Source organism: Euwallacea fornicatus, chromosome 16 (genome assembly GCF_040115645.1).
Source record: "Euwallacea fornicatus isolate EFF26 chromosome 16, ASM4011564v1, whole genome shotgun sequence".
NCBI classification, from domain to species: domain Eukaryota; kingdom Metazoa; phylum Arthropoda; class Insecta; order Coleoptera; family Curculionidae; genus Euwallacea; species Euwallacea fornicatus.
The window spans coordinates 1,391,445-1,418,887 of NC_089556.1; the positions used below are offsets into that span (position 1 = coordinate 1,391,445).

General features: G+C 39.6%; 2 protein-coding genes across 2 annotated transcripts in view; both read left to right on the forward strand.

Annotated features, from left to right (window-relative positions):
- Positions 1 to 24,182, forward strand: part of caps (capricious) — a 90,256-nt gene extending 66,074 nt beyond the window's left edge. The window contains exon 4 of the mRNA XM_066290882.1: positions 20,102 to 24,182. Within this exon, the coding sequence (XP_066146979.1) occupies positions 20,102 to 21,613 (1,512 nt within the window). The 3' untranslated portion in view covers positions 21,614 to 24,182. The remainder of the gene's footprint in view (positions 1 to 20,101) is intronic.
- Positions 24,183 to 25,760: 1,578 nt separating this feature from the next.
- Fis1 (fission 1 protein) lies at positions 25,761 to 27,443 on the forward strand. The gene is made up of 3 exons (XM_066291026.1): positions 25,761 to 25,947; positions 26,394 to 26,652; positions 26,706 to 27,443. Exons 1-3 carry the CDS (start codon positions 25,903 to 25,905, stop codon positions 26,849 to 26,851), a joined length of 450 nt encoding a protein of 149 aa, XP_066147123.1. The 5' UTR covers positions 25,761 to 25,902; the 3' UTR covers positions 26,852 to 27,443.

The following is a 27,443-nucleotide window of genomic DNA, read 5'->3' on the forward strand; positions in this document are numbered from 1 at the left end:
CTGCCCAGGACCAAGTGCCTGGATCTCAGAGCATTATCCAGCAGTTTTAAGTGTTGAACTCTCGTGCCGGAAGATCTGAATTTGCTATGTGCCGAAGCCCACTTCGCACACACGAATTCTAGTTCTATTTTCAGAGGCTGAACCTCTAATGAATTTCGAAAATCCGAAATTAATCCTCCGTAAGCGGGAATCTTCCCTGGGCCGTCCCAAAGTTGCCTTTCAACCCACGTAAGCCTTCTTCCATAAATAATTTCGTTCTGTCCCTGGCTTGTAACCTAGACGGGATCGATCTCGTGAAATGCAGCGGCTCTTCCCTTCGGATGTCGCAGATGAATATGGCGAACTATAATACAGCGAATGAGCAAAACCAAAGAGCTGTTTCCGTGCAGACTCAAGTTTATCTGATAGTTGTACTGAAGACATTTTCTTTCTAACACCGTCACTGCTCCGCACAATTGCAGCTGCACCTACACGTGGGACGAAAATGAGCAGTTTCAAAGCTTTTACGTCACCTCGTTTAAACGATTTTCGGATGCTGGAATAGTCGACCTTCGAGGTTCAACAAAAGTTTCATAATTTTCGAAAGAGCAAATTTAACTTTAATAAATGTTTTTCGTTCGCTAAAGAACAAATAAAACAATTCCGTTTGGTATAAGAGGGACAATCCCTTTTCTCTGAGAAAGTTGGAGGAATATCTTGGCACAGATATCAAGACCTTCACCGCATCCTTCATATAATCCCGTTCAAAGCTCACTTAATCTCTTTTTGTCGCTTTTGGTATTTTAACGAAATTTCACTGGAGGGACAACACAGCTCGAATTTATTTTCTGCGGTTGTGTTTTCGGGCGTATTTATTTTTACCCGTCCCAGGTCTCCTTTCAAAAACCCCGCTCGCTTACAGAACAGATTTGTGGTGTGAAACCCGGTAAATTGTGTGTTACAAATAATGATTAGGTCCTTTGTCTCCATAAAAAAGGTTTCCTCGAGATTTTTTCTCACTGTGAAGCACCGGGAACGGGGCTTTTGTCAATGTTGTATACCAGGAAAGTTGACATTTCCTCGTATTATCTCCCCACATACAGCGAGGAGTATTTCACGAGATGGAACAAATTATTTTTTACACAACCCATAAGGGAGATTTATGAACGAAACTTGTTGTTAGCATATCTCCAACATTAACTGTCACCCCATAACGCAGCAATCGCACCGACATGGGATTGCAATGCGCAATCATTTGGAGATGAAAGAGCAAAGCAAAAGAGGCAAAATAGCACGTACCTACATAGGGGAAAAGCCATTATTTGGAGACTAATAAAATTTTAAAACATTGTAATGCCGCAAAATACACGTCTAACAGCTCGTTCGCGTATAAGTAAATAACGGAAAATAAAAGTGCAGTTTCGTTCTATGGGTTTATGCTTATATGCATTCGGATTCTTTAACGTTGTGCTTTTAATGTGCATATTCGGAAAAAATTTTGGAGAGATTTTCAAATCCTTTTAATTACTTTTAAATAGCACTTTGCTCCGCCAGAACTACGAAAAAATCACCGAAAACGACTCCGCGGAAATGAGTGACGAAATGCAAGGAATGGGAAAAAATGTACGAGGAGTAGTCAGGAAATTTACTTGCGCAGCGCGAAACCCAACAAGGCCCGGAACATCTCACTCAACCAGCCTGAAGACCGAATTCCTCATTGGGGTCGGTTCCAGTAATTTCTCTAAAATCCGTGATCGGAAGCGCTGACGTTCGGTGCCAGAAATCGCCGTAGTAGTGAAGCAGACCCCCCCAGGTCGAAGCTCCGCAGTCAGGTCCTTAGGACTGCTCCGCAAATCCACTCCCTAGAAACCATATAGAGATGAGAGCAATAAAATAAATACGGCCACCAACTCATTACGAATCTTGTGATAATTCAGATCTTATGAAGTTTTTCAGGAATTCATTAAGCCAGGTAGGTGCAGTGCGTATTTCCCCCAGACGATAGAGAGACGATACATCCCTGTAAACAGTAGAAACTGTCAAAAATTCAGTTGTTTCCACTCGTGCGCTTCTTGACGGATATCCTTATAAACGTCGTAAAGTGAAATTTATTCATTTTCATGATAATAACTTCTTCTAAGTAAGATCAGCTCGTGAAACTTTACTTCCTCCGAACATCCTGTTGTTTTCTATAAAGAAAATTAGAGAAAACGGGTCGCAACAAGCACCGTTCGTCCGATGAAAGGCGTCTGATAAGGAACCTAAAAAATGGAGGGCTGCCGTCCCGGTCCATCGCAAGAGTTATTTGATGTTCCGTCGGAATGGTCCAGAATGCTTATAAAGGCCATCCGAATCAAGAAAACGGAATTAAACCTCGAAAGACTACGCTTAGTATGGATCGAAAAATTGTGCGAATGGCAGAGAAAGACCCTGTCAAGACGGCCCAAGAAACGTTGACTGAGTCAGACGTCAATGTCAGTGTTTGGACAATTCGGAGAAGGCTCCTAGAACAGAACTTGAAAGGGAGAAGTCTCCCACAGGTGTCCCTTTCGAAAAGAAATCATCGAGTAGCTCACAAAACATTAACTCGAGAACACTTAGAACGGTCGAGAGAGGAAAATCCGAAAAAATGGCGAAACATTCTAGCGAGTGACGCATCCGAGATTATGCTGTTTAGTTCAGACCATTCGGGATTGGTGCGATGGCCCTCAGGACTTGCGCTTGACCCTTGATATACGGTGAAGACCGTAAAGCATGCAATATAAAAATCTGGGGATGTTCTTCTTGGGCTGGTGTGGGCCCTCTGGTAAAAATTGATAAAATTCTAACTAAAGAATCATATATATGGACTTCTTAAAAAACCACATGTTGCCGTACGCCGAGGAAGACATGCACTTTAAAATGGGTGTTTCAGCAAGACACGGCAAAGGTTGTGAAGAATTGGTTTAGCGCAAATTCTATTGATGTTGTGGGTTGGTCCGCACAATCGCCAGACTTGAATCCTATAGAAAACCTTTGGCACTACTTGAAAAACCATGTAAAAAAAGGAGACCAACTTCCCTAAAGGATTTATGGGCCATAACTCTAGAGGAATGGAGGACAACACCTATCGAGTACTACCAAAGGCTTGTCGCCTCCGCGGTGTCAACAAGTTTTGGAAGCAAACGGGCATACAATTAAATACTAAATCATAAAATTTCATAATTACGTGTAAATATTTAATTTTTTTTTAAGTTTAATGAGTTTTTATCTATTTAATGAAAATACTCCTTTTTAAAATTTTTGTGTTTTTTGGTTTAATTTCCAAAATTTCGCACATATTACTAATAGTTTACTGTAGAGCAACATTAAATGCAGCCTTAGACAAGTTCTCACCACAGAAGTATTGTGTCTGGTAAAAACTTCGACAATACAGGGCGTTAAGCAGCAAATGTGCAGGTGCGTCTATTTCATGGCTCGCAACTGTATTTAATCTTATAAGAAAATCGAATTATCGTCACTCGAATTTTCTTGTCGAAGCACAGTAACGGAAACACACAAAAAAACACTCAGTAACTACGTATAATCGAATACATCCGCTTTAAAAATCTTAGAAAATGTCGTGTGAGGAGACCTAAATCTTGGAAATTATGCGGTAGAGACGTTTCGAATTTCAAAAACAATCCTGAAAGATTATTTTCGATCAAATAATGAAAACTTACATTATACTGATGTAAAATATGCATATTTCTTGAAATTCGGATCGGCAAACCCTCTGTAGGAACGAACATTGAATTTTGCATTAACAGGAACCTATAAAGTTAGCCCAGTTAAGCCAATTTTGGATTGTCATTCAGGGTTAATCAAGTCAAGTTGATTGAAAATTTAGACAATTATTTACTCTCGTGACCATTGGTCATAACTCGGAAATCCAGATTATCCCTCATTCAATCTTTTACTATTTGAACACTGAATTTCCTCTTTAATTCCCCAGTTCATGGCACTGGGAAATTCAAAAATTACCCCAGTAACGATCGCTTTCATTACGAAAATGGTGTGATACTGATAAAAATAGCAATGACACTGGCTCGAAATACAATCTGGTGGCTGTATTTGGGGACATGCAATGGACGATGCTTTTCATTATTAAACTGCGATTTTTATTTAGTGTCCGGAAAATATTATTTTTCCGCGCGTTCGTCGGAAACGTTAGCTGGGGTCGGTCAGGTTGGTTCGGGGCCGGGATCAAGGAAATATGAAGGTACTTTTCCTCAAAAGAGTCACGTACGTATTTCGGTGACCTCTTCTCCTTTCAGTCCGGTCTTTCTGCAACCATGCCAGACAGTATTCAGGTCCCCCCCCCCCTTACTATTCGCCCCCTCCCCAATTCTTGGGGTTAAATTAAAAATAAAGTTTAATGTAAGTTGACTCGGCCCTCTGGCTCCGTACCACGCCTATAGGGAAGAAAATGACCGATTGCGGCCCAGAGACCATTTCTACCGGGTCCTACATTACGCAGCGCGTTCGCGAAGCCGTCGCGGACTTTGAGAAATATCTCGGAGAATAATTAAAGTTGAGAGGCAATTTTTCGATCGGGGCCCCCGCTCCCCTCGCGCTCTCTCATTTGCATGAGCACTGCGGAATCCAGGTCCTGGTTTCGCTCTCGTGCTTTAACTTTTTCCAGACACAATCGGGGGTCAAAGTCATCTTCCAGACGGTAATAAATTCGCAATAAACAAATAAGTCGCGGTTTCGTTCTCGCGTGACTTGCTCAAATTCATATATCCGCGAATCCGAGACACTCTTCGCGACACACCCTTTTTATTTCATTTTTGATGCGAAATCTTATCTCATGCAAATCAAAAATATATGGCACGAAGACTGGAAATGCATACTTATGCCCGCCGGAATGTTTCTTATCTTCTGCTGTTACTTTATTTCCCTGTCGCTTTGGAATATCCCAGGAAGTGCACTTCGGCGGTGAAAACCAACCGCAGGAGCTCAGGTTAATTCGGGCTGATTGGGTTAATCAGACGCGGCATTATTGGACCCAACAATTATTATTATTATTATTGTTAACATGCAAGACCGAAATTGCGAACACGAGTAGGAATTTGCGGAATGCAGTCATCTGATTAGGGTTAGTAGTTATCAGAATCGCGCTGACGATAATATTAAAAAGGCTGCTATGAGAGAAAAGCTCTGCGGTATGCGGTCCTCGGTGTGCTCGCGGTAGCCCATCGCTCCCGGTTCCCGTGGTCCCACGTCGAAAGGGCCGTGCGGTAATGCGTTGCATTACCTCGCCCGATGCGTTCATCGGTGCCGTCCTTGTCGACGTCATTCGTTCCAGTTTTTCGTATAATCCAGCTGTCGTTATTTCGTTCTCCTAAAGGAAGGAAGGGAAAATTTATCACCTATAGAGCAACAAGAATAAAGTGCTTCCGAAAAAATCCAAAACGACCCTGCAGCGCAGTTTTATCTTATCCAGGTTATTCGTTTCCCAAATTGCTATGACTATTTTAGTCGCCTCGCTTCTAGATTGTTTTAATTAAATCCAGTAATGTTTCGCGTATTATCTTTAGGTTGGAACAATAAAAGCCGAAAAATAATTTGAAGGCAGGTAAACTGGGCCGTTAAAAGTGTGGAATAACAGAATCGCTTGCATAACTCCCGAAGCTGTGGCAATATCTCATCGTTTCGTGCATGAAATGACGCAGAAACAGCGATTTCTTGTGCATTGTTTCTGAATTCTCTCCACCGGCATCATCAGGGCTGTCACGAAGTTTTGGACGAGTTTGGGGACCGAAATGGAGAAATAATTACTTAAACTGTAATTTGGAAGCTGGATTCGAGGGGAGAGGCAGGATTCACAATAAAAGTCTATAGGGCTTCGGTTTAGAGTTTAATACTGCTGTTAAGTTTTTTTTTTTTTTTTGAATAGCCAGATTTATTCCTTCAGCACTGAATGGGGAGCTTCAATTGCCTCATCCACAATCAGCATTTTTTCTTCATTTTCGATCGTTGTTTCGTTCTCAAATTGGAAGTTGGCAACCTGAGATCGCCTGAGTCATCCCGGACCAGCTCCGGACGCAATCTTGCTGGTTCTTCTTTGGAAATTATGTCCCGCGCTCCCCCATTTTCATGTTTTTCATATTCCGGCGTTCCCTTGCAGCGTTTGATGGACAATACGTCTTTGTCGTTCCAATTTTCATAAATACACAATTTTGCTTCACGAACTTTTCGCGAATGTCCGCAATCTAAAGCGTTAAACGCCAACCAACATCTTTAACATTTCAGTCATTTTGAATCCCGCGTAGGTATGCCCCTGATATTTTCAAATCGATTCACAACTCATTTGTGAAGACCAGTGGCGTTGGTTCCTCTAACCTTCCACGAAGATCACGGTGCCAGCCTGGTTTTCTCAGCGAGTTTCAAGTTGAGATTCAAGCTGACACCCCTGCCAGCCAGTGGCGGAGTTATTTTTCTTCGTACCCTTTTATACAGCGGTAAAGGACGACTTGTTCGTTGGCGTTTTCGATCTCTTTTTGATCCAGCCTTGATGGTTTCACGCAAAAGTGAGTTTGCAATGTCCGTTTTAACAGGTGTTTCGGTTAATAATGTCGGTTTTTTGGCAAAATTTAAACGTTTACTTCTATAACGAATTCAATTATATTAATAGTCAAAATATTGGCCGTCGTTAGTAACGACTTTTTCCCACCTTTCCGTCAAAAAGTCGACTCTGTGCCAAAAGCATCTTTTGGTTTTTGAGGCCAACCAATCATCGAGCCAAATTTCTATTTTTTCGTGAGAATGGAAGTGCCGCTGTGAAAGTGCGTGTTGCACCGATCGGAATAAATGATGGTCCGAAGGGGCTAAATCCGGCGAGTGTGGCGGGTGGGTGTAGGACGTCCCATTTAACGTTTTCCATATATTTTTTTGCCGCCTTTTCAACATGAGGCCGAGCACTATCCTGTTGAAAAATAACTCTATCGCGTCTTTGGGCACACTCCGGTCTTTTTTCCTCGGTTTTATTTTATCAATTGTTTTCGGTATCGATCGGTTTCATCAGGTTTCAGCAATTCGTAAAACACAAATCCCTTATTATCCCACTCAATACACAGTAAGGCCTTCCTTCCATGGGTATTGTGTACTGGTTGTGATGTTGATGGTTGGCCTGGATCTACCCGTGATTTTTTTAGTTTTGGGGTGCCAAAGGTAAATTCACTTTTCGTCACTTGTGATAACTCGATGTAAAAAACCCTTTCGTTTCTGCCCGGCAAGCGAAACTTCACAAATGGTTTTTCGCCTTTCAATATACACTTATATGGCGCCCATTTTCCTTCCTTACGAACTTTTTCCGATGCATATAGACCTTCGAAAAAGGTGGCTTGGGCGGCATTCAAGATTTCTGCCAATTCCGCCAACGTTTCAGTGGGATCTTGGTACAATAATTCTTGCAAATCATCGTCTTCAAACTTCTTAGACTGTCCTGGTCGCTCCTCGTCTTTCATGCCACAATCGTCACTTTTAAAATGGTTAAATCATCGTTCACGACTTTTTTGTGATAGAGCGTGTTCACCATACGCTTCAAGTAACCATCGATAACTTTCGGCGGCCTTTTTTTTTAATGAAAGATGGTTGTTAAACTTCCACGCAAAACGTCTCTTCCTGGCACGAAGGTCGCTACATCCAAAGCTGTGAAAGCTATCTTTATTGCACAGCGGCAATTAATAGCGAACCGGCTTTGAATGCGGTATGTTTACCTCTCAAGACGCTATCGATATCGCAAGTTTATATTAACAAATGAATCAGTAACGCAATCTCTCAGGAAAATCGACATTATTGCCCGAAACAGCTATTACTGCATCGTTCCTTTTGGATGCGATTCTGATTTTTTTTTTATTGTTGCTGGTTCTTTGTCAATAATTCAGATGTGCCATTCGGGCCCCCTTTTTGATAAGCGTTAAGTGCAGGTTTTTGAAATTGCGGAGGACCCTTATAGTGTTCAATGTAAATAACTCATTAGCGTAACTCTCCTGAGCTCCGCAGTCTTCCAGAATAATTCATTAAGCTATTGTCTTTATGGCCCTTGAGTTGAATTTACGTCCAGCAGTCACCTTTGTATGTGCGACACTGCCTAGAAATCTAGATAAATATACTTTCAGCGAATTCCTGCAATTTCCCCGAATCCATTCGAGCAACTAATATCTGCCCAAGTTAGCACCTCCGATAAGTTTCCGTTCTCCTTCGCATCTCTGCATAGCTCAATCCAGTTTCGGGGCTTCCACTACCTGGAAGAAACACACAATTTTCAGAATCCGTAATCCAGGGAGATTTTAAGAAAAATTTAGGGAAGTAAAATCCTCATTTCCAGTCTCATTTACACGAAAGTTTCCCCAAAGACCGGAAGGTGCAACTTTTGCGAGGCTTTCCAAAACAACGCATTACGTTCACTTGTTGTAAGAAGCCAAAACGAAATATTCTTCACAAGATGCGATATTTACGTTTGCAGGCTCCATTACACGCTAAGCGTATACAATGCAAATAGCTAAGTAAGCATGACGACAACTAGACATGTTCTCTCAGCTCTATAGCACGCCTCTGTTTTATACAGCTTTATTTCGCATTTTCGCCTCCCATTATTCCAGCTGCTTGATATGTATTTATACAAGGCCCTCGCGAATTGGTTTTTAGTCGATTTCGGTATCCACAAAACCTCTTGCGGAAAGATATATGAAAGGTTTATGCCCGGACCAGAAAAGCCAACTCAGCATAACGATGCGGTGGATTTTGTTACTTTATTGTCTTGAGAGTATCTGCTTTTCGACTGATAACAAAATAAAAAGACGAGCCGAATAATATGAAGGCACAGTACGTTACCTCACACATTCAGCAAGTCTAATGGCACCACCGAGTTTTGGGATTTTTTGAATTTGAACCTACGCCCCTGCATGGGCCCTAAGAGCAAAACGGGCGCGCCCATGGAGATATTTTCAAATTCCTTTGCTAATATTTTTTCATATTAAATTTGCTTTTGATACCGTCGAAATTTGTAATTCGGATGCCGGTTCTCGAAGTTCTTCGAGATGCCCGTTTTGAAATACCACGAAGGATAACAAAAAAAAAAAAATGTGGCTTCACCTTGAATTTCCCTTCATCAAAGGTAAATTGTATCCGATGTTTGTTTTTCCATTCGTCCCTTTCTGCCTAATCTTTGTCGGATTAATTCCGTGAGTCATTCTTGCCATGATAAGATTACCCAGTATTTTGCGACGATTTTATTGACTCTCCGGTGTTTTCTTGTAACTGGCAATTCGTCGATTACATCGGGCACGCCTGCTCGTGTAACCAATTCATTATCGTAAGTTGGAAGTGATTTTTCGATACCCACTTCGCTCATGCGAAAGGTATTGTCTTCGGATTAGTTACACGTTGTTTCAGTTTGTTCACCTTAGGCGACCACCGACGTTGGGTTGGGAGGTGTACACCAACCTTAACCTGTTCCTGCAACTATCAGATCTGCATTATTTTCCATATTTCTGGGTCATTTACTTAGCTTCCATTCACGCCACGTTACGAGACGATTACCCATTGTAATCTGGAAAATTACGTCTTGCGAGCAATCTACTGTAATTACAGTGCCGGACATAAATTAAGCAACTTTCGAAAAGCGTTTCAAATTTTGATACATAAACGTGAAGACTGAAAGTTAGACCATAGTTCTATCGCATGCTAATTATACACGAAAATAGCGCACCACAAGGTGTTCCCAGCGGTTCCAAAAATGTCAACATTTCGTTAAATTTAGCGCGACATAAAATCGGCGAATTTCGACAAACAAAGGCGTTTCGATATACCGAATGTTTCCCTTATCTTTATCAGTTCTATGAATTTTCAACCGTGACAACATGCGACGACGAAGAAGCCCGCCTAGTGATTTAAGAAAATTAGTCATTGCTAAACACAAACAAAAATTACAACAAAAAGCGATTGCTGAACATTTGCATTTTCGCAAATTTATCGTGAGTCGATCAATTAGCAAGTTTAACAGGAATGGAACTTGCGGAAGACGTTTCAGCAGAGGAGGGAGGCGAAGAACGTCAATTCTAATGGACAGAGACACTGAAAGAATTTGTAAATCGGGCCCCACATTAACTGCGCCACAAATGAAAAAAGATCTGAAGCTGGAAACTGTGTCCATAAGAACAATTCAGCGAAGATTGTGTGAAAAAGGTTTATTTGGACGTCGTCCTGACAAAAAGCCTTTAATTTCGGAGAAAAATAGGAAAGCACGGCTTGAGTTTGCCAGAGGACATCTCGACTGGTCGGCAGCAACACGGCACAATGTATTATTTAGTGATGAAACACAAAATAAACATGTTAAATCCTGAAGGTGCTCAGCGGGTAAGAAGGCCAGTTAATGCTAGATTTGACCCCAAATATATTGTAAAAACAGTGAAGCGTAAAGGAGGGACAATAATGGTTTGGGGGTGCTTCTCTCAGCGAGCTGCTGGCCCACTATTTTGAATAAAAGAAACAATGAACGCTAAGAGCTGTAAAAATATCCTCAAAGAAGTCATGCTGCCTCGTGCAGAAGAACATGTGCCACTCAGGTTCGTTTTCCAACAAGACAACGGCCCAAAATGCACCGCTAAGGGCGTGAAATAGTGGTTCGAGGATGAAAAAATAACTGTTATCGTGTGGCCTGCCCAATCACCGGATCTTAATCCGATTGAGCATACGTGGGACGGCTTAAAAAGGCGTTTTGAGAATCAAAAGTTTCACAAGGGTTTGATCGCATTCAGAGTCTTCGGAATGACACTGAAGCAGAAATCATCGAAAATTTTGTGAATTCGATAGCAGCTACGTGTCGCGAAGCGATGAAACCGAGAGGATGTTCCACAAAAATATATTGATTTAAATAATGATTTTTGCTAACAATAATACAAAAAGTGGAAAATTGGAAAAGTTGCCTGTTTTAAGTCGGGCCGAATTGTAAAAGAAATCGAAATTTTATGGAACCTTTAAGAATTTTCATCATTTTTTTTACGATTTATATGTATCGTCAGTAAGCAGTAAAACAGTGGTTTAATTTTAGATCTTTATGATTTTGTAGTGAAATTTGAAACGCTCTTTAAAAGTTGCTTAATTTAAGTGTCCGGTATGTCGACATGTCCAGTACTGCACACACGTCTAATACGGGAATATCTAGGGACGTTCGAGATGCAACATCGCAGAAAAAAACTTGTATCGTCGACATAAATGTTACTTAACTAAACGTTTTCCACGCCACCGTTTGGATGGGCTATTAGTGAAAATTCGAACGTTCCCAGATGTGGTTTACGTGACAATAACCATCACTGTTATATTCGTAGTAATATCTGAAAATTTTCCTCATTTACCCCCACGGCACTGTGGAAATTAATTTGCCTTAGACCGCCCTATGTAAGTCGAATTTACTGGACTGGAATTCGACTCTTTAGTTATAGCCAACGAAATACTACACAGAGTGAATACTAGACCCGGTCCCTCTTATACCAAATAAATTGTCGTTCAACCACTCCATGAGGAAGTAGACACATCCATGAATGGAATTCCTCAGGATCTCCTTAGGAGGGAAGTGAGCGAGCCGCCCTTACCAAGACTGGCGCCCTGGACGAAATTTCTCATTACCTCCCCCCCTTTCCCCAAGGAAAGTCGCCGCCCTTCCTGGTCTGCGATACTGGGCCCCGACCCTAACTCGCCCCCTCCCCCATAAGCCGGCACTGGACGTGCGCGTTATCATCGTTTAGGTAGAGCGTTCAGAGAGAGAAGCTGTCTTATGATAATCACTCTCATGGCCTCATATTCCTGATCATCCAGGCCTGCTCCTTAAGCTGCCTTGGAATTGCTTGATTGTCTGAAATGTACTCTGTCGTTTAAGAACATACTTTCTTGCCACGAAAAAAGTGAGGGAAGAGGAACAGGGAACTTTAAAAAGACTGCGAAGTAACGTGGAGATCTAAGGGCCGCATGGAATCGGGTAAATCAGGGAGACAGATAAAGTTTGAGCCTGATCGACTAAAGACGCAGCAGTTTGGGTTGTTCCATTCTTCAAACGGTTATTGCACGGTATTGTTTCGGCCATTGAGTCGGCAGCGCAACTTCCAACGAGTGAGTGGAACAACTAAACTTCACAATCACAAACAAAATACCAAAAAAAAAAAAAGCGCAAACTCCAGTGCCCTTTGCGCGCCCTTACTCTCCGCTATGCATGCAACCCCCAACAAAATTTCATCGATAGGTCGAAAATTTTCCTCGCAAACGCAACTTTAATGGCAAATATTCTGCGTGACATGGAAAAGAGAACACTCCGTAAAAATGGGTTTATTTAAATAATTTTTGGTATGCGTATTTGTATATGAGAACATAAAAAACATTAAATTTGCAACCGTATTTATCAATGTATTTATCAGTTATCAGGAATTTTTGTTTTTTTTTTTTACTACAGAAATTGCAATAAAATATCAACAATATGACTGCAAAATATTATTTATCGTTGTATTGTGCGCCTAGAAAATGCTTTTAGATTAATCAAATAAGCCTACATGCAGAATGCAGCGAAATTTTCATCAATTAAGCGAGTTTAAGAGAGGCCGAATTGTGGATCTATGAGAGGCTGATTGGCCATTTAGGGAAATCGCCACTTGATTGAACCGTAGCATAAATACTATAGAGAATGTTCATAGCATGGTTCCACGAAGAGCAAACAGGCAGAATAAGAGGTACTGGACGATCCCGAAGAACTACAGAACGTCAAGACCTCCGTCTTCGAATTTTGGCCCTAAAAGACGAGTTCGTCTCGTCGAGGACGCTGGCGGATCAGTGATTTGCAGAATATGGAAGAGCCATTGGGATTCGAACCATTTATCGCTGGATAAGAAGATTTGGAGTGATTTCCTATCGTCCCCATCTCGTGCTGTCCTTTACCTTAAATCGTGGTCAAAATCCCACTTCAGTGGTGCAGAGAACGGATAAATTGGAATCTGAACTGGATTAATATCGTATTTGGTAACGAATCCAGATCTGTTTGGGTACGCGTGATGGTCGGACAACAGTAAGAAGAAGACGGGGGAAAGACGGAATCCTCAGTTTACAATACACAGGCATGTCCATCAGATTGTTGGGGTAATGGTTTGGGCTACTATTGCGTGTGATAGCAGATCACCTTTACTGTTCATTAAAGGCAGTACGACAGGCCAACGATACGTCCAAAAAGTCCTGAAGCCTCATTTTCGTGCGTCACCTACCATCTCTTGTCAATCCAGTTTTCCAGCAAACAACAATGCACGACCACATGTGGCTAGAGTGACTATGGACTTCTTTCAGCAGAATGCTATTCACTTGCTACCTTGGCGATCTCACGCTCCAGACCTCTTACCGATTGAGCGTGTGTGAGATATTGTAGGTGGAAGGTTGTATAATTCACCCCGTCCCCCGCAAACGCGAGCAGCGCCACGTCATGCTGCCCAGTTAGCGCGCAATGAGATCCCCAAGAGGACATCGATCACCTCATTAGTTCCCTACCTAGACGTGTAGAGAAATGTATAAGAAGACCCCACACAGGACTCACAAATTAGTAATTTTTTTTTTAACAATGAAATTTGTTCAATTTTTTAATTAGCTATTCGCTCCAGCGTAAGAAACATGCCCACCAAAAATTATGTAAATCATTTTTACGGGGTGTTCTCTTTTGTATGTCACGCAGTGTACAATGTCGAGGGGTGTCAGATCGGGCGGTCGAGCAGGCTGATCTGCCGATGGCTCGCCAGTCCTTGCGCAGCTTCGTCTGCGATCAGTCGGTTAGATGAGCGCCTAGCGAGAACACCATGAGCGAGACCGAGTTGTAGCGTCAGTTGAAGTATTCGCTATTGAAGGTTACGACGTGCCTACATGAGCTCTGGGGGAATCTAATAAAGTTCGCGGATGTTGTAAAAATGAGCTTTATAAGTTCTTAGTGTGATATGTTGTTCAGTGGTTTGAGGATTACTTTTAGTGGCGGATTTACATCTAAATACTTGAAGTAAGTTGAAAGTGGATTGCGGTGTGTGCAACAGTAGATGTTACAGGAGTAACCTTGGAACGAGAATAGTTCGGCATGCGGATTTGAGTTGTTGGGAGATTTGTAGTAAATTTTGCTTGTGGTTGGTGACGCTTTCGTTGGTTAAGACTTTTGTCCTCTGACGGAATTGCATAATGAGGTCGAAAGGAGAAACTTCGCTCGAGTAAACTATTTGCTTAAACGATTGTTTTTCATATCAAGAATTTCAAACATTCCTTGAATATTTCAAACAGTACCTTGATTGCACAACAAAAGATCGGTTTCTGGTATCAATTTCGGCATTTATTCATTAAAGTTTTATGTAACAAGCCTATTAATAAATATTCATAAGATGTCAGGCTTATAATTTCAGATTTAATTTATTAATGGACCTGTTCACCTCAAAAGAATAATTGAAAGTTGTCTCGTGTAAATAAACGAGTGACCAAAATTTTGAGTATCGAGAATAGATGCACGAGGCCCAAGTCAAATCCGATCGCTGTAGATGGTGAGACTTTGCATTGAGAAGTGATATGACGCGAGACTAAGCGATTGAAAATCCGATTGGACAGTGGTCATCACAGCCATATCCACATGGAGTGCGTTCAGGATGATTCCTATGCGACTACCGTAACTCTACAGAAACGATACCGATCGGTCATATCAATATAATCGGCACATCCACGCTTATTACGTGGAAATCGCTGGGATCAGAGAAAGCACACAAAATTGTTGACACCTTGTTAATCGCAACAACGTCACACCCAGTCCGAAATAACCAAATCTCCTGGACAGTGCCGGACTTGGGGGGAGTGAGGCCGGGTAGCGGCAGACCTGAAACTGGTCGGCGGTTTTTTTTTGGGCGGGCTGCGTTAAAATTTTCGCGCAAGACGCCAAACTCGCTAAAGCCGGCCCTGCCTCTGACAGAGATAACAATAAAAAAAAACAAAAATTATAACCCTTAATTGTTGTAATATCTCGTGAAGGACGAGGAAATTCGACGAAGGTGAGAAGCAATTTAAAGGAGGACGAGACAGAGAGCTTTCGTTCATGCAACGGGCGAAAATGCTACAAACTCCAAACTTGAGCTTAGTACCTGGTTTCGAAAACCTCTTAATGATTTATTCAGTTAAGAAATCTACGGGTAATAATTTACAGCTTAATATTAATTATATTGCAAGAAAAGAGATGGTTTAATGGGTCATATACGTTAAGTTATTGTCGTGACGAACAGCGGTGAAAGAAGACCAAAGAAGTGCCATAATAAGGATGACGACTTAATATTTTTTGAAAATATTTTATGCCCCATTTTTAACGCGATTTCCTGCTTTTTCAATGATGCCGCGATAGTCACAATAAATCCAGAAACGATTTAAAAAAATATATAAAAAAAAGATAAGCGAAAGAGGGTTCTGTTGATCTTGCAGATGTTTTTGATAAAACAGCAACGTGTATTTTGCTGAGAATACAAAACGACAACCATAGAGTTTTTACGAGGGGAATACACGTCCTGCAATCACTGCCCCAAACAAGTTACACCAAAACTATTAAAGATCGTTTCAGAGATCTGCAGATAAACTCAGAACTCAAAAGAGAAATTCTTGATGCCTAAAATTTAACCATTAGCTGCTAATCAAGGGGGGGTTCATTAAACTCCTATTCAAATTAGTGATTTAAGATGTCGGCAATCTCTTAATCCATTAGTCAATTTTAAGTTATTAGTTTATTTCGTGTCGTATATAGAATGATACATTGCACATGCCGTGAATTAGCACCCAAAATCCTTAGAGAGATTGTGATACCGGGAAAATAGAAGGAAATATATTAAGAGTTGCTACCTAAAACGAGGCACGTCATTCATAAGTGTGTAAGATTAAGACTAAGTAGGTCAATTACTTATGATTGTGATTAAGATATGTTTAAGTGTCACAAAGAAGGCAGTTGTTGTGCTGTTTATATTGGTTGGAGTACTACGTCTGTGTTTTATCTCTCAAGTTTGCCGAATAAGACCCCAAAGTAGAAAAATAAGAAAGAGACAATGTCATAAAAGATGAAAGCATGGAACAGCACGAGACGTACCAAAATAATTTATGACACAGATGAAAATCAACAAATAATTAAAGATAACAGACGTCCATCTATGTTCCACTTCAATGCAGGGCACCGACAATAACCATATAAAAGTGGCAGCGTCACTAGCAAACCCAGCTTTACTTGGAATATTACCTTCGTTTTTGCCAACAGCTTCACATCTACAAAACCTTGAGATAAAATTTAATGGAAAATAAGTTTTCTTGCAGGTAATGTGCCCGTGACACCACAAATTACCGGGAAAAACCGATGGAAAAAAAACTCCGGCAACGCTGCAACCGCGTCTTGTCGCGCAATCAATCAGTTGATGTGACGTTGGAAAATCAGGCGGTGTTGGTGTTGACAGGTTGTGTATAAAGTATAATGGCAGGAAAGTGCCCACAGAGAAGCACGCAAAAGAAAATATACAAGAATTTTTGGGGTTATAAGTGTGATAACAAAAACTGCCACAAAATTTGAAACGAGATCGATGGCCGACTGAAGTCTGAATTGCAAGCGATGCTGATCGGTTATGTTGGAGATGATGAGGCGTTGCATTCATAAAATTTCTTTTCAAAATCTATCGTCAAATTTCAAACGGAAAAATCTGTTATCAATCAGCTTTCGAACGACGAACTCGAAATTAAAAAGAAAATAAGGGAAACCATTGAGCGTATAGTGGTGGCAACTCTGCAATCGTCTTTTGTCAGGCGCTCAACTCCGCAGCCGCAGCTGACGTGACATTTTAGGGTCTAACTGCGTTGCCAAATTGCCCAAAATCCACTGATCCGCTCTGTTATTCTGAACATAATAGTCGCATTCCAAAAGCAAGAATTTTACATATTACATATTACCATTACATATAATCTAGCTTGGTCTTACGTGTACATAGATGGTTAAAAAGTCTAAAAAGACTTGAATAAAGAACGTAAAAATTGCACGAGAAGGCATTCTCGGTGTGATTTACCTTCGTTTTTAATAAATCATATACGAGGAGGTCAGAAATGAATCTATTGAGTATCAGTATGTGCGATTGTGTCGTAACGGTGAATAGTCGCTAACGGGAACACAACTGCTTGCTGCAATGTTTGCCTTTCCTGATATCAAACCAAAGAGTTTAGGGTCAAAAGTAATGAATTAGTCATATTTCTTTGAATAGGTGATGATAAAATTGAAACGAACTGAGTTTTTCTAAGCTTTGGGAATGAAAATTTGTTTTTAGCCTTGAAGACTAACATACAGGGCGATTTGTTTTTTTAACGTGATAAGGGGATAGATCGAAACGTTTGACTATTTGAAATTTTGGGATGTCAATGTGCTACGAGGAGGCGCATTTTGACGTCATCAAAGTTTGACGACGCCCGGTGCTACGGGGGATGAGAATGTCATTGACGTGTTAGCTGGAAGAATGTGCTTCCTTGGCAGAAATCGGTACCGTGGGGTTGTTCCTGCATTATAACAAAAAATACAACGTTTATTCTATTCGTTTGGATAACAACAAATTATCGAAAGATTTATAATTTAGGAACGTTTTCCTTTCATCTTTCAAAACATGTTGCAACTCGTTTTTAGACGAATCAAAAAGCTTGTTTTTATTTGGCTCTGCAATGTCCATTTTTGCAAAAAAAAAAACGTCACTAGGTTTGACGCGTCACTATCGCTGTCATTGCCACGCTCACCCCCTTGGACACTGTGTGTCACAAAATGGTAATTAAGACGTCAGAATGTATACCGCGTGTGGCGTATTAACATAAAATTTAATTTCGAATAGTCAAACCTAGATAGAGCCGCAGTAACTAAACCCATTACGAGACCTATTAGGAAGAAACGTATTGGCAGCATAATTAGCATAATTATCCATGAAATTCAATAGTCGAAATCCTAGGGCAAAAAGCCCATTGCTGATGTTTTAATAAAGCATTAAACAGTCGGTTTTAGACATTAGCAAGTCAAAAATTCTTATGGTTAATCCTAGGGTTTTTAAATGGCAAAAGCTAGAAAATTACTGAAATTGAACTAATAGAGTAATTATGTAATTGGATTACTGCTAGCAACGTAAATTGATCAATTAAAAAATTCACTAAATTGGGCATTGTCGTCATCACGGTCATAGAAAAAGACAAAGTAAGTGAGATTATGACTTTATAGTTCTAGATTTTGTGTTGCCACATTGAAGATTACAAATGAAACTATGACTTTTCCTACATGTAGGAATTTTAATATTCGTCGGTTGGTTATTGGATATTCGAAAATCTGTATAGAAATTGCATCCTAATGGAAGCAGAAAAGTACCCAATTCTAATGGGAAATGCGGAGAGACGAATGAAATGAAAACTCCCCGATTTCGTCGAAGTCGAATGATTCTTGAATTCTCCTGAATCCATAAGAAAGCATGAAGTAAACAATTTCATAAAGAGTCATATCAAAGCAAAAGGGACAAAACACGATTTTCGTTAGTTCTTAAATACTTTTGAACTTTTGGTAGATTCGATCGATAGCACAGTTTTTCTATCCTCGGGTATCTGGTAAATGGAACGATGTCTGGTGAAGTTTTGTTGGGTGAATTGAGTGAAACGAAACCAGTAAATCACTTCGAGTTTAAGAACTTGTGAATTATGAAGTGAAAAATGAACGCTTTAACAGGGAGGACACAGCGGAAACGGCATCGAGCAGCTGTAAACTTGGAACAATAATGAGAAATTATTCCGGGAAATATTTTATTATGAATTATACGTATTTTGTATGACTGTTATTTGATGAATTGATGTAAATATTGAATCAAACAATCAATAACAGACATAGTATTTGCAATAAAAATATTAGCTTGACAATACAATAGGAAAACATAAAATTTTATTCATTTCATATCTGTGTGTACATTTTCTGCCAATTACTAAGAAAAATGAAACGAGTTCTCTTTTTTTGAGAAGTTTTTGAAGTGAAGTGAGAAGAAATGTAAAGAAATTTAAAGAATTGTATAACACATCATCGACAGTTGGCAAAGTAATTTTAAAAAATTCTAATAGAATCGTTGTGAGGAGTGCACCATTTTCGATGTACAGGATGGCAAAAAATTTTACTCGTGACATACCTGAGAAAAATGTACAATACGAGGGAAAAGGTGAAATTTCGTCGCGTTTTATATCGAAAAATGTCCGTTTTTGACCGTGGGGTTCATTAGCATTTTTTTGAATTATTTTGCAGAGAACTGCCGCCCCCCGAAATACCTCCACGATGTGATGTGTTGCGCCTTGTACATAAATCCGTACCAAAAATTTCAGTCCAACGTCATTCTTCCTGCATTAGTTGGTGCCACTGTCTGCTATCGGAACAGAGTGCCCCCTTAAGACTTTAATTGTTACATAAGAATTTGCTGCTAAATAGCCAACAACCGGTAGTTTCGCGTTTTGGCGATGAAAATTTCCGGAAAATGTACGCTTTCAGATGTTTAACTATTTTAGGGAAATTTATTTATGTCTCGACTACTGCGGTTTTTGAGGTAGCTCGGGAATTCCCCGTGACGTGAGGCTGCCGCATCTGTAAAAGGAAACTCACCAAACTGCCTCAGAATCGAAATTTGAAAACTGGATCTTAAAAATTCGGAATTTCATCCGAGCCGAGGTCACATGTTTGGCATTCAGAACATATTAATATATATATCTGGAGATTAACTCTACCCCCTCCCCCTCTTTTTAAATCTGTTGTTTTTTTTATCCCGAATAGCTCGAAAATTCGATACAAATTCGTATTGTTTAGCAATCCACATCAAATTATAAAATTGGCTCTAACAAAGGCCTTTCAAACCGTACAAGTCGCATCAAAGCACGCACATCCAGCAAACAGTCGCCCATTATAACATCAGCAGACCGATCCAACCGTATCGAACATCACAGTACCGTAAACATTTATTGTTTCTCGTTCTCTGACCTCTTTCACACAATCTTGAGCTTATTAATTCCCCTTAAAGCTTACCATTTCGTTTTTTTGTTTCAGACCATGATCTACCTCTTTCTGTTGGCGACGTTCGCCACAACCTCCCTTGCCGGAAGCATTCTGGGTTGTCCCACTGGGTGCGTGTGCAACGACGACACGTTCGTGGTGCAATGCGAACACAGCAAGCTGGATGTGATCCCCATAACGCTCAATCCGGCTATCCAGAGGCTTGTCCTCCGTAGTAATAAAATCAAGACTGTGGACGCAGCCTTCCAGTTCTACAGGGATTTGCAGTACGTGGATTTGTCCTGTAATCATCTAGTGAACATCCCCACCAAGAGCTTCTTTCACCAGGAGAAGTTGCAGGAGTTGCACTTAAACAAGAATAAATTGTCCACTGTCAGCAATCGGACGTTTCAAGGGCTGAAGTCCTTGACAGTGCTGAACTTAAGAGAGAATCTCTTCGATGAGTTGTTCAAGGGGATATTTTCTATTCTCCCCAAACTAGAGGAGCTAAATTTAGGCCAGAATAGAATTACCAAAATTGATCCTCTGGCCTTTGATGGGCTGCTCAGCTTAAGAGTGCTATTTCTGGACGACAATTTATTGTCAGTAGTACCGACATTATCATTGTCAGTGCTAGGCAGTCTGGCAGAGCTCTATGTGGGTTTAAACACCTTCGAATCCCTTCCGGATGATTCTTTCAAAGGACTAAGCAAACTCTCGGTTTTGGATTTGAGCAGTGGGGGCATCTCCGACATCGGCAACAACTCCTTTAGAGGATTGGTAGGGCTCAGAAACTTGAATTTAGCGGACAATAGATTACAGCAAATCCCCACCATTCAACTAGCGTATCTATCCAGGCTGGAAGAGCTCACGATAGGCCAAAACGAGTTTTCTTCACTATCAAAGGGAGCATTCGAAGGCCTGTCCAACCTCAGGAGGCTCGATATAACTGGAGCTAAGAATTTGGAGCACATTGAAAAGGGGGTCTTCGCAGATAACATGAACCTAGAGACTATAGTGTTGGTGAGCAATAAGAAGCTGGAGAATTTGGACGATGGGGCTTTGGTGGGTCTACCCAATTTGAAACACTTAGTGCTTCGCGAGAACGCTTTTAAAAGTTTGCCAGAATCGGTGGTGTCCTGGAACGAGCTCAAAGCATTGGAGCTTACAGATAACCCGATAAATTGTGACTGCCAACTCTTGTGGTTGCTGAAACTGGCCAATCAGAAGAACCTCACTAATGTTCAGTGCGCGAGTCCGGTGCAGCTGCGCGATAGATCCCTAAAGTCGCTCACGAGTGATGATTTGGGATGTTCGTTCGGTGACCCTAGTCAGCAAGTAATTATAGTGACCTTTTGTGTTAGTGCCACCATCCTCTTGGCGGTGCTCGGGCTCTTTTTGTTTAGGTACAGACTAAAAGTGCGTGATGCCTTGAAAGACTATAAGTTCAACAAAAGGGCGATTAGTCGGAAGGAGCATGAGTACCAGAAAACTTTTTCCGAGGATGAGTATACGATGCGCACTGGAAATTTGCCCATTAAGCATATACCGGTGACTGAGTTGTAGCTAGAGCTGAGCGCGCCGCCCTCTGGGGTTTTTTGTCTGGAGGGCGAAGGGCGGCGTGCTCGAGGACCTAGAGGTCCCGGCGGGACTCTTCCCGTCACCGGGTTCACATACATACGTACCGGAGAAACCTGCAGGGCGCATTCTTTGAGGACTCTAAACGTGGATGCGTCCAGCACAAGAAACGGGTATCCCCAGTGCCCGGTGGATTTGTTCCCTCGTTGAGGACTACGTTTCAGTTAAGAAAATTGCGGCTGGCGAGCAATAAATGAATGAATCCATTCCAATATGTGATTTTTTACCAATTAGAAAGACTGTACAGTAGCTTATAAGGTTGTGGATATTTTTGGTCTGTGAAACGTTACAGGGCAGCGACTGGCTTTATCTCATGAGAATTCTGTGACACAGTGAGTTCCTTACGAGGGGTAAATCTGTACTCCGAACATTTCACGTAATTTTCACATAAAATAACAGTCCACGCTAACCAAAAATACTGAATTTTTTTAAGAACTTCTGAAAACCAAAAAATAACAGGTGTGCTCGTGATTTTTTTATAAAGATCGACCCTTTAGGATCAATAAATCAAAGTTGCGGCAACTTTGCCCAGGGAAAAATATCGCTGAAAGTTAGCGTCCGGGTAAAGTTGCCAATGCCTACGTACATTCATCGAGGTGAACTTTAAGGTCTCCTTTCATTGCAATCGTCGGTAACCGGAGGCAAACTAGAGGTTTACTGGAACATCGATGGTTGCCTGGACTTGCCAGAGACCAATTTTCGGAAAATTCCCAAAAATTTATAACTGAATAATGCGCTCGTGATCTCCTAATACGACTTTAACAACCTTTTTAGTAAACAAAAATTTTAAATAAATAACAATCAAACAAAACGATGGGCGCACGTGATTTTTCGCCGAAAGGTAACTCCAAAATTGGCCTGTCCATTTAAGATAAGTAGCAACTCGGGGAAATGTTAACCAGGGGCGGACTGGGAACTATTGAAATATTTGCTAAATTAATCCCGAAAAAAACTGAAACGATAATAATTTAAGGAAACGGAAATGAGATTCTAAACAAAAGCCGAAGCACACGGGGGGATTTTCGATGCTCGTTATGTGAGCTTGGCTGCAGACCCTGCTGATACGAGAAAACCATAAAACTTTGCTAAATTGATCCTTTTTCTATAACTTCAGGTAACGTTATTGGTTGGTTCAAGTTACAGAGGAAGTCATCATTGTGATATCCCAGAGGACGTTTGTAGCCCGTAAAATAATAAAAAAAATGCTAATAGACCACACCGTAAATACGAAAATAGTACGTTTTTGACCATGGGTCTATCAGCGTTTTTTTTTTTTTTTTTTTTTTTTTAATTATTTCGAAGAGAACTACCACCCCCTGAAACATTTCCATAGATTAGTTACATCCTGTATATGTTACATAAATAACTCTGTGCGTTTATCTGCATCTTTTAACATATTCACTCGCTCACTCGTTCATTCATTCAGGGTTTTCGCACTTTCCCATATTTCCCACGTTTATCTCTGGACATTTTCTTAATCTGTACACCACCTTGACGAGAGCGATTTACCTCTCTGCACTACACCTTAACTTTGTCCAGTCATGTGCGCTGCAGAATCTCTTATGAAATAAACTCAATACATATACGACTTAAAATTGTACCTAAAAACTTGACTGATTGCTTATCTGTTATTGAAATGGATTTCTGTCCACTTGATGCGTTTGTTTCTAACGTTAACGTTAAACGTTAAAAGTCACAATTATGGAACTCGCTTCCCTATTTGAATAGCAGGTGCATTAGTAACCGTTGTTATTTGTTTTTCGTGTTATTTGGAAATGGAATGCATCAATTGATAAGAATTCCCACCGCTTTAAAGAAGAAAAAAAATGTTTTATTTATGACTCATAATAAGTCTTTTTAATGCAATTTTATTGTCCCTTTATTGCGCCGATGTTGACGAGCGACACTATACAGCAAATCGTTGTGAGATTTAATGTCATTTTTCTCCCTCTTGTTTTTCTTTCTAAAACGGCTTGGCATTAAACCGCACAATCAATTATGTGGTAGAAATCCACGAGATTTTATATTTTCATTGTAAATTTGAGGATATTTAAATCGTTGTATTATAAAACTGTATACATAGTACATGATTGTAAAATATGCAATCTTTCATTTTGATGAAACGAAAATATTTATTACTGTGTAAATTGCGAACAAAGGATGATACTCGGATTTATATCAGTATTTATGTATAATATTTTTATCTGCATTCTGTACTTGATGAGTAACAGTTTGTGAACTATTAAATATCGGAAACAAACCTTCAAGAATTTGCTCTATTCATTTTGAACCAGAATTCAAGCTAACGCCGACCCCCGTCTAACACAATTTTGAACTAGTCATGATAAATTATTTTGAGGAATGTATGTTGTGTGGCGAAGTGTAAATTGTAAGAGTATTTTATATTTGTAAATACCGTAGATTAGTGATTTTGTACATAATAAAATTTATCTTAAACTATCTTACTTATTTAAAAATAAAATAATTTCAAATCTTCCATTTGTGTTTTCTTGCAGGACGCCGTACAGGTAATCGAATTTACGTGCAACGACTTTGTAGCAAGAAATAAGTACAACCAACGTATAAATACCACAACTGCCCAGTTGCTACAACGAAAAGTCATATTGTTTGTTCAAATGTGCACGAGCAGCGCATATGGACTCCTTTTTCGAGTTAGCCCATATAGGAATTATCTCGTCGTTTCATTTACGTATGGCACCATTGAAAGGTCACGTCTGGAATATCGAATTCCATAACAAATTTAAAAATCTGAAGTGGTTTCAGAAATGTAAAAAAAAAACGCATAAACTTGTTCGAGTCATACTGTAGAGGGCAGTCCGAATTGGGCCCATTTAAGGCAAAATTCTTGTTTTTACATCAAATTGGATGCAAAATCGATGTCCGTGTCCGACACCCAATTTTTATCATGAACTTTATGATGAAACCCCGTTCTCCGACATCTATCGCAGAGCTACAGAGCGTTTCTCGCACAGGGGCATTGTTAAAAAATGACTCTAAATCATCTCCCATTCCAAAATTTTAATTTCTTCGAGAACATTTTCAAATCAGCTTTTCATATGAAAGATGATACAGTAGTAGTAGCAAAAGTAGAGGGGCGAAATCCGACGATTAAGACCCTTTGGCACTCCATGTGGGCCTCCTCCGCAAAACAGCACCATGAAGAATAGCATGCCGTCCCATTCAAGAGTCATAAGTTCCTTCCGAAACAACAAGATGGTTTCGAAAAATCTGCGCCCAAAAGCTCACCTATTCTCCTCCTTTTAGTCACAGGTTTTCATTAAGAAAATTGTCTCTTTATATGCCAAAATAGAAAAATGTATATTTTCATTATTGCGAGACATGTGTTACCAGTTTCATTTGATACCAGCGACATGTATATTTTCGTAAAGTCTAAACCGCTAAATGGATATACAAAAAAGTATACCTATTTGAATATAGAATAATACATTCTTTCTGAATAATCAATAATATGCACGGTGTTCCTATAAAAAAAAGTCGTTTGTCTAAAAATATATATTATATTTCCAAAAATTTTTTCTCGTGTTATAAAAATTTAGTTAAAAATACAAATTCTTTATATTTACGCCTTTTCGATATCTTTCCGAGGAAGCTCGATAACCTATGGGTCAATGGACAATATACATATAATAAATTACCTTGTACATCCCACGACTAAAAAAGAAAATCCCAAAGCTTGAGGCCATCTATTAATTTATCATGTAACTACTAGGGCAAGCAACTTAACGATTTCTAATTGGAGCTACTTTCAGCATTAAAACCATAAGATGGCGCTAAACGTAAAGCTGCGCTGTTGGATCTATGCTGCTGATGATTCCTGTGATATATCTACATAAGTGTTTAACAATTTTAAATAAAGAGACTGTATTCTGGATGTGATATCTGCAATAACTCTATCTCAGTTCGAAAAGCCCTGCAGTTATTAGATAGGGTATTTCTAGCATTATTTACAAAGTTTACCGCTTAGTTAAAAACGCACTAAGTATTGCTTTGAGGAAATGCCGAGAGATGTCTCTAGGTCCTTGACAAACAATACCATGACACATTTGCCCTAAAAATATATATAAAATTGAGATTGTTTTGACGTCTGTTCTCTTATTTTATCAGTTTAATATAAAAATCAAATTCCTTGATATTTTATTAACGACTTAATTTTGCACACTCCCATTTTGTATAATATGACTGATATATTGACCGAAACTGTACTTCTTGAAGATTTGAAGGTAAGGCCTGTCATTTTCCTTCCAGAAAGATTCCTCCCAGTTCCTTACAGCATGATATTACTAGTTCTCACAACTGAGGAAAAATGCTAAATTTCTTAGTAAATATGTTATCTCTATATACACTAAAACTGTAAAATACTCTATGAAACACTTGACATTGTAAATCCTTATTGAACACCTTGTTTTGTCTTTGCTTTGTTTATCACTCGTCCCCCTCCCGCCCTCCCCAAAATATAATTACACTAGTTCGGTTAAAAAAACTCGTGACCTTAACAACTGCCTTCTGCATTAGTTTAATTAGGATATAAAATGACTTACTTTTGCAATAAAATAGTGAATTAACCTATAAGTGTTCCTCATTTTTCAATATTTCATATGGTGTTTGTGTACTATAAATTATCATACTTAGTCATTATGTTTTTACAATATTCTCCAAATTATTTCAGAAATTTGAAAAAATCTTTCATGAACAGTTATACAAAAATGATATCACTCCCAAGGCCCAGTTTGAGTATGCTTGGTGCTTAGTTCGCAGCAAATATGCTGCAGATATCCAGAAAGGAATTGTCTTACTGGAAGAGCTGTATAAAACTAATGAAGAAGGACAAAGGGACTACTTGTATTATTTAGCTATTGGCAATGCAAGGCTAAAAGAATACTCAAAGTCTTTATCATATGTTCGATCCTTCTTGTCAATTGAGCCTGGTAATAAATGAGTCATAAATATTCACAGCGCAGTAAGGAATTGGAAATTCCAGGAAACCAACAGGTATTAAATTTACAACATGAAATAAAAAAGAAAATGGAGAAAGAAGGTCTGATGGGAATGGCGTTGGCTGGAGGTGCCGTCCTCGCGGTAGGAGCAATTATTGGTGTGGGAATGGCTATCGCCAAGACAAAGTGATGAAAACTGTTTTTTCTTTGTTTTGTATCTACTTATTTATCAGGATATTTTAGTCAATTCCAATAAATTCCTGTGGGTTCTGTTTTGGAGACAAAACATGTCAAAATTTTTTTTCTCTTATAATTATAAAAATCAACTGTATTTTCTAGCGCACATGCCTTTATTAGCAGTAGTTACTTTCGTGATATCATACATTCATGTCTATATCTAATGACTTTTGTGTTAGCTTAATTAAATAATTTTAAAAAAGCATCACTAAGTTTTTCCAATGTTCTAAGTAGATACACCTTTCATCCTGTGTGACCACCCATGTGGGTAGAAATGTAATTGTTATACATTACTAGCAGCTAAACTAGACGTATCAGACGTAAAATGGTGACATAATGTGTAGATTCTTAAAGACTGGAAAAATAACATTTATTGTTTATTTTCCTCATGGTACCAAAAATGACAGGTTAGTGTTAAAGCTGGCTGTAAAAATATATCTACCAATGTATGTACATAATATATATTAATTATGGGAAAAATTAAGCTTAATCTGATGTATTTAGTAAATGCTTGTAGCAAGAAATATAAATTTGGTTTGATTTGA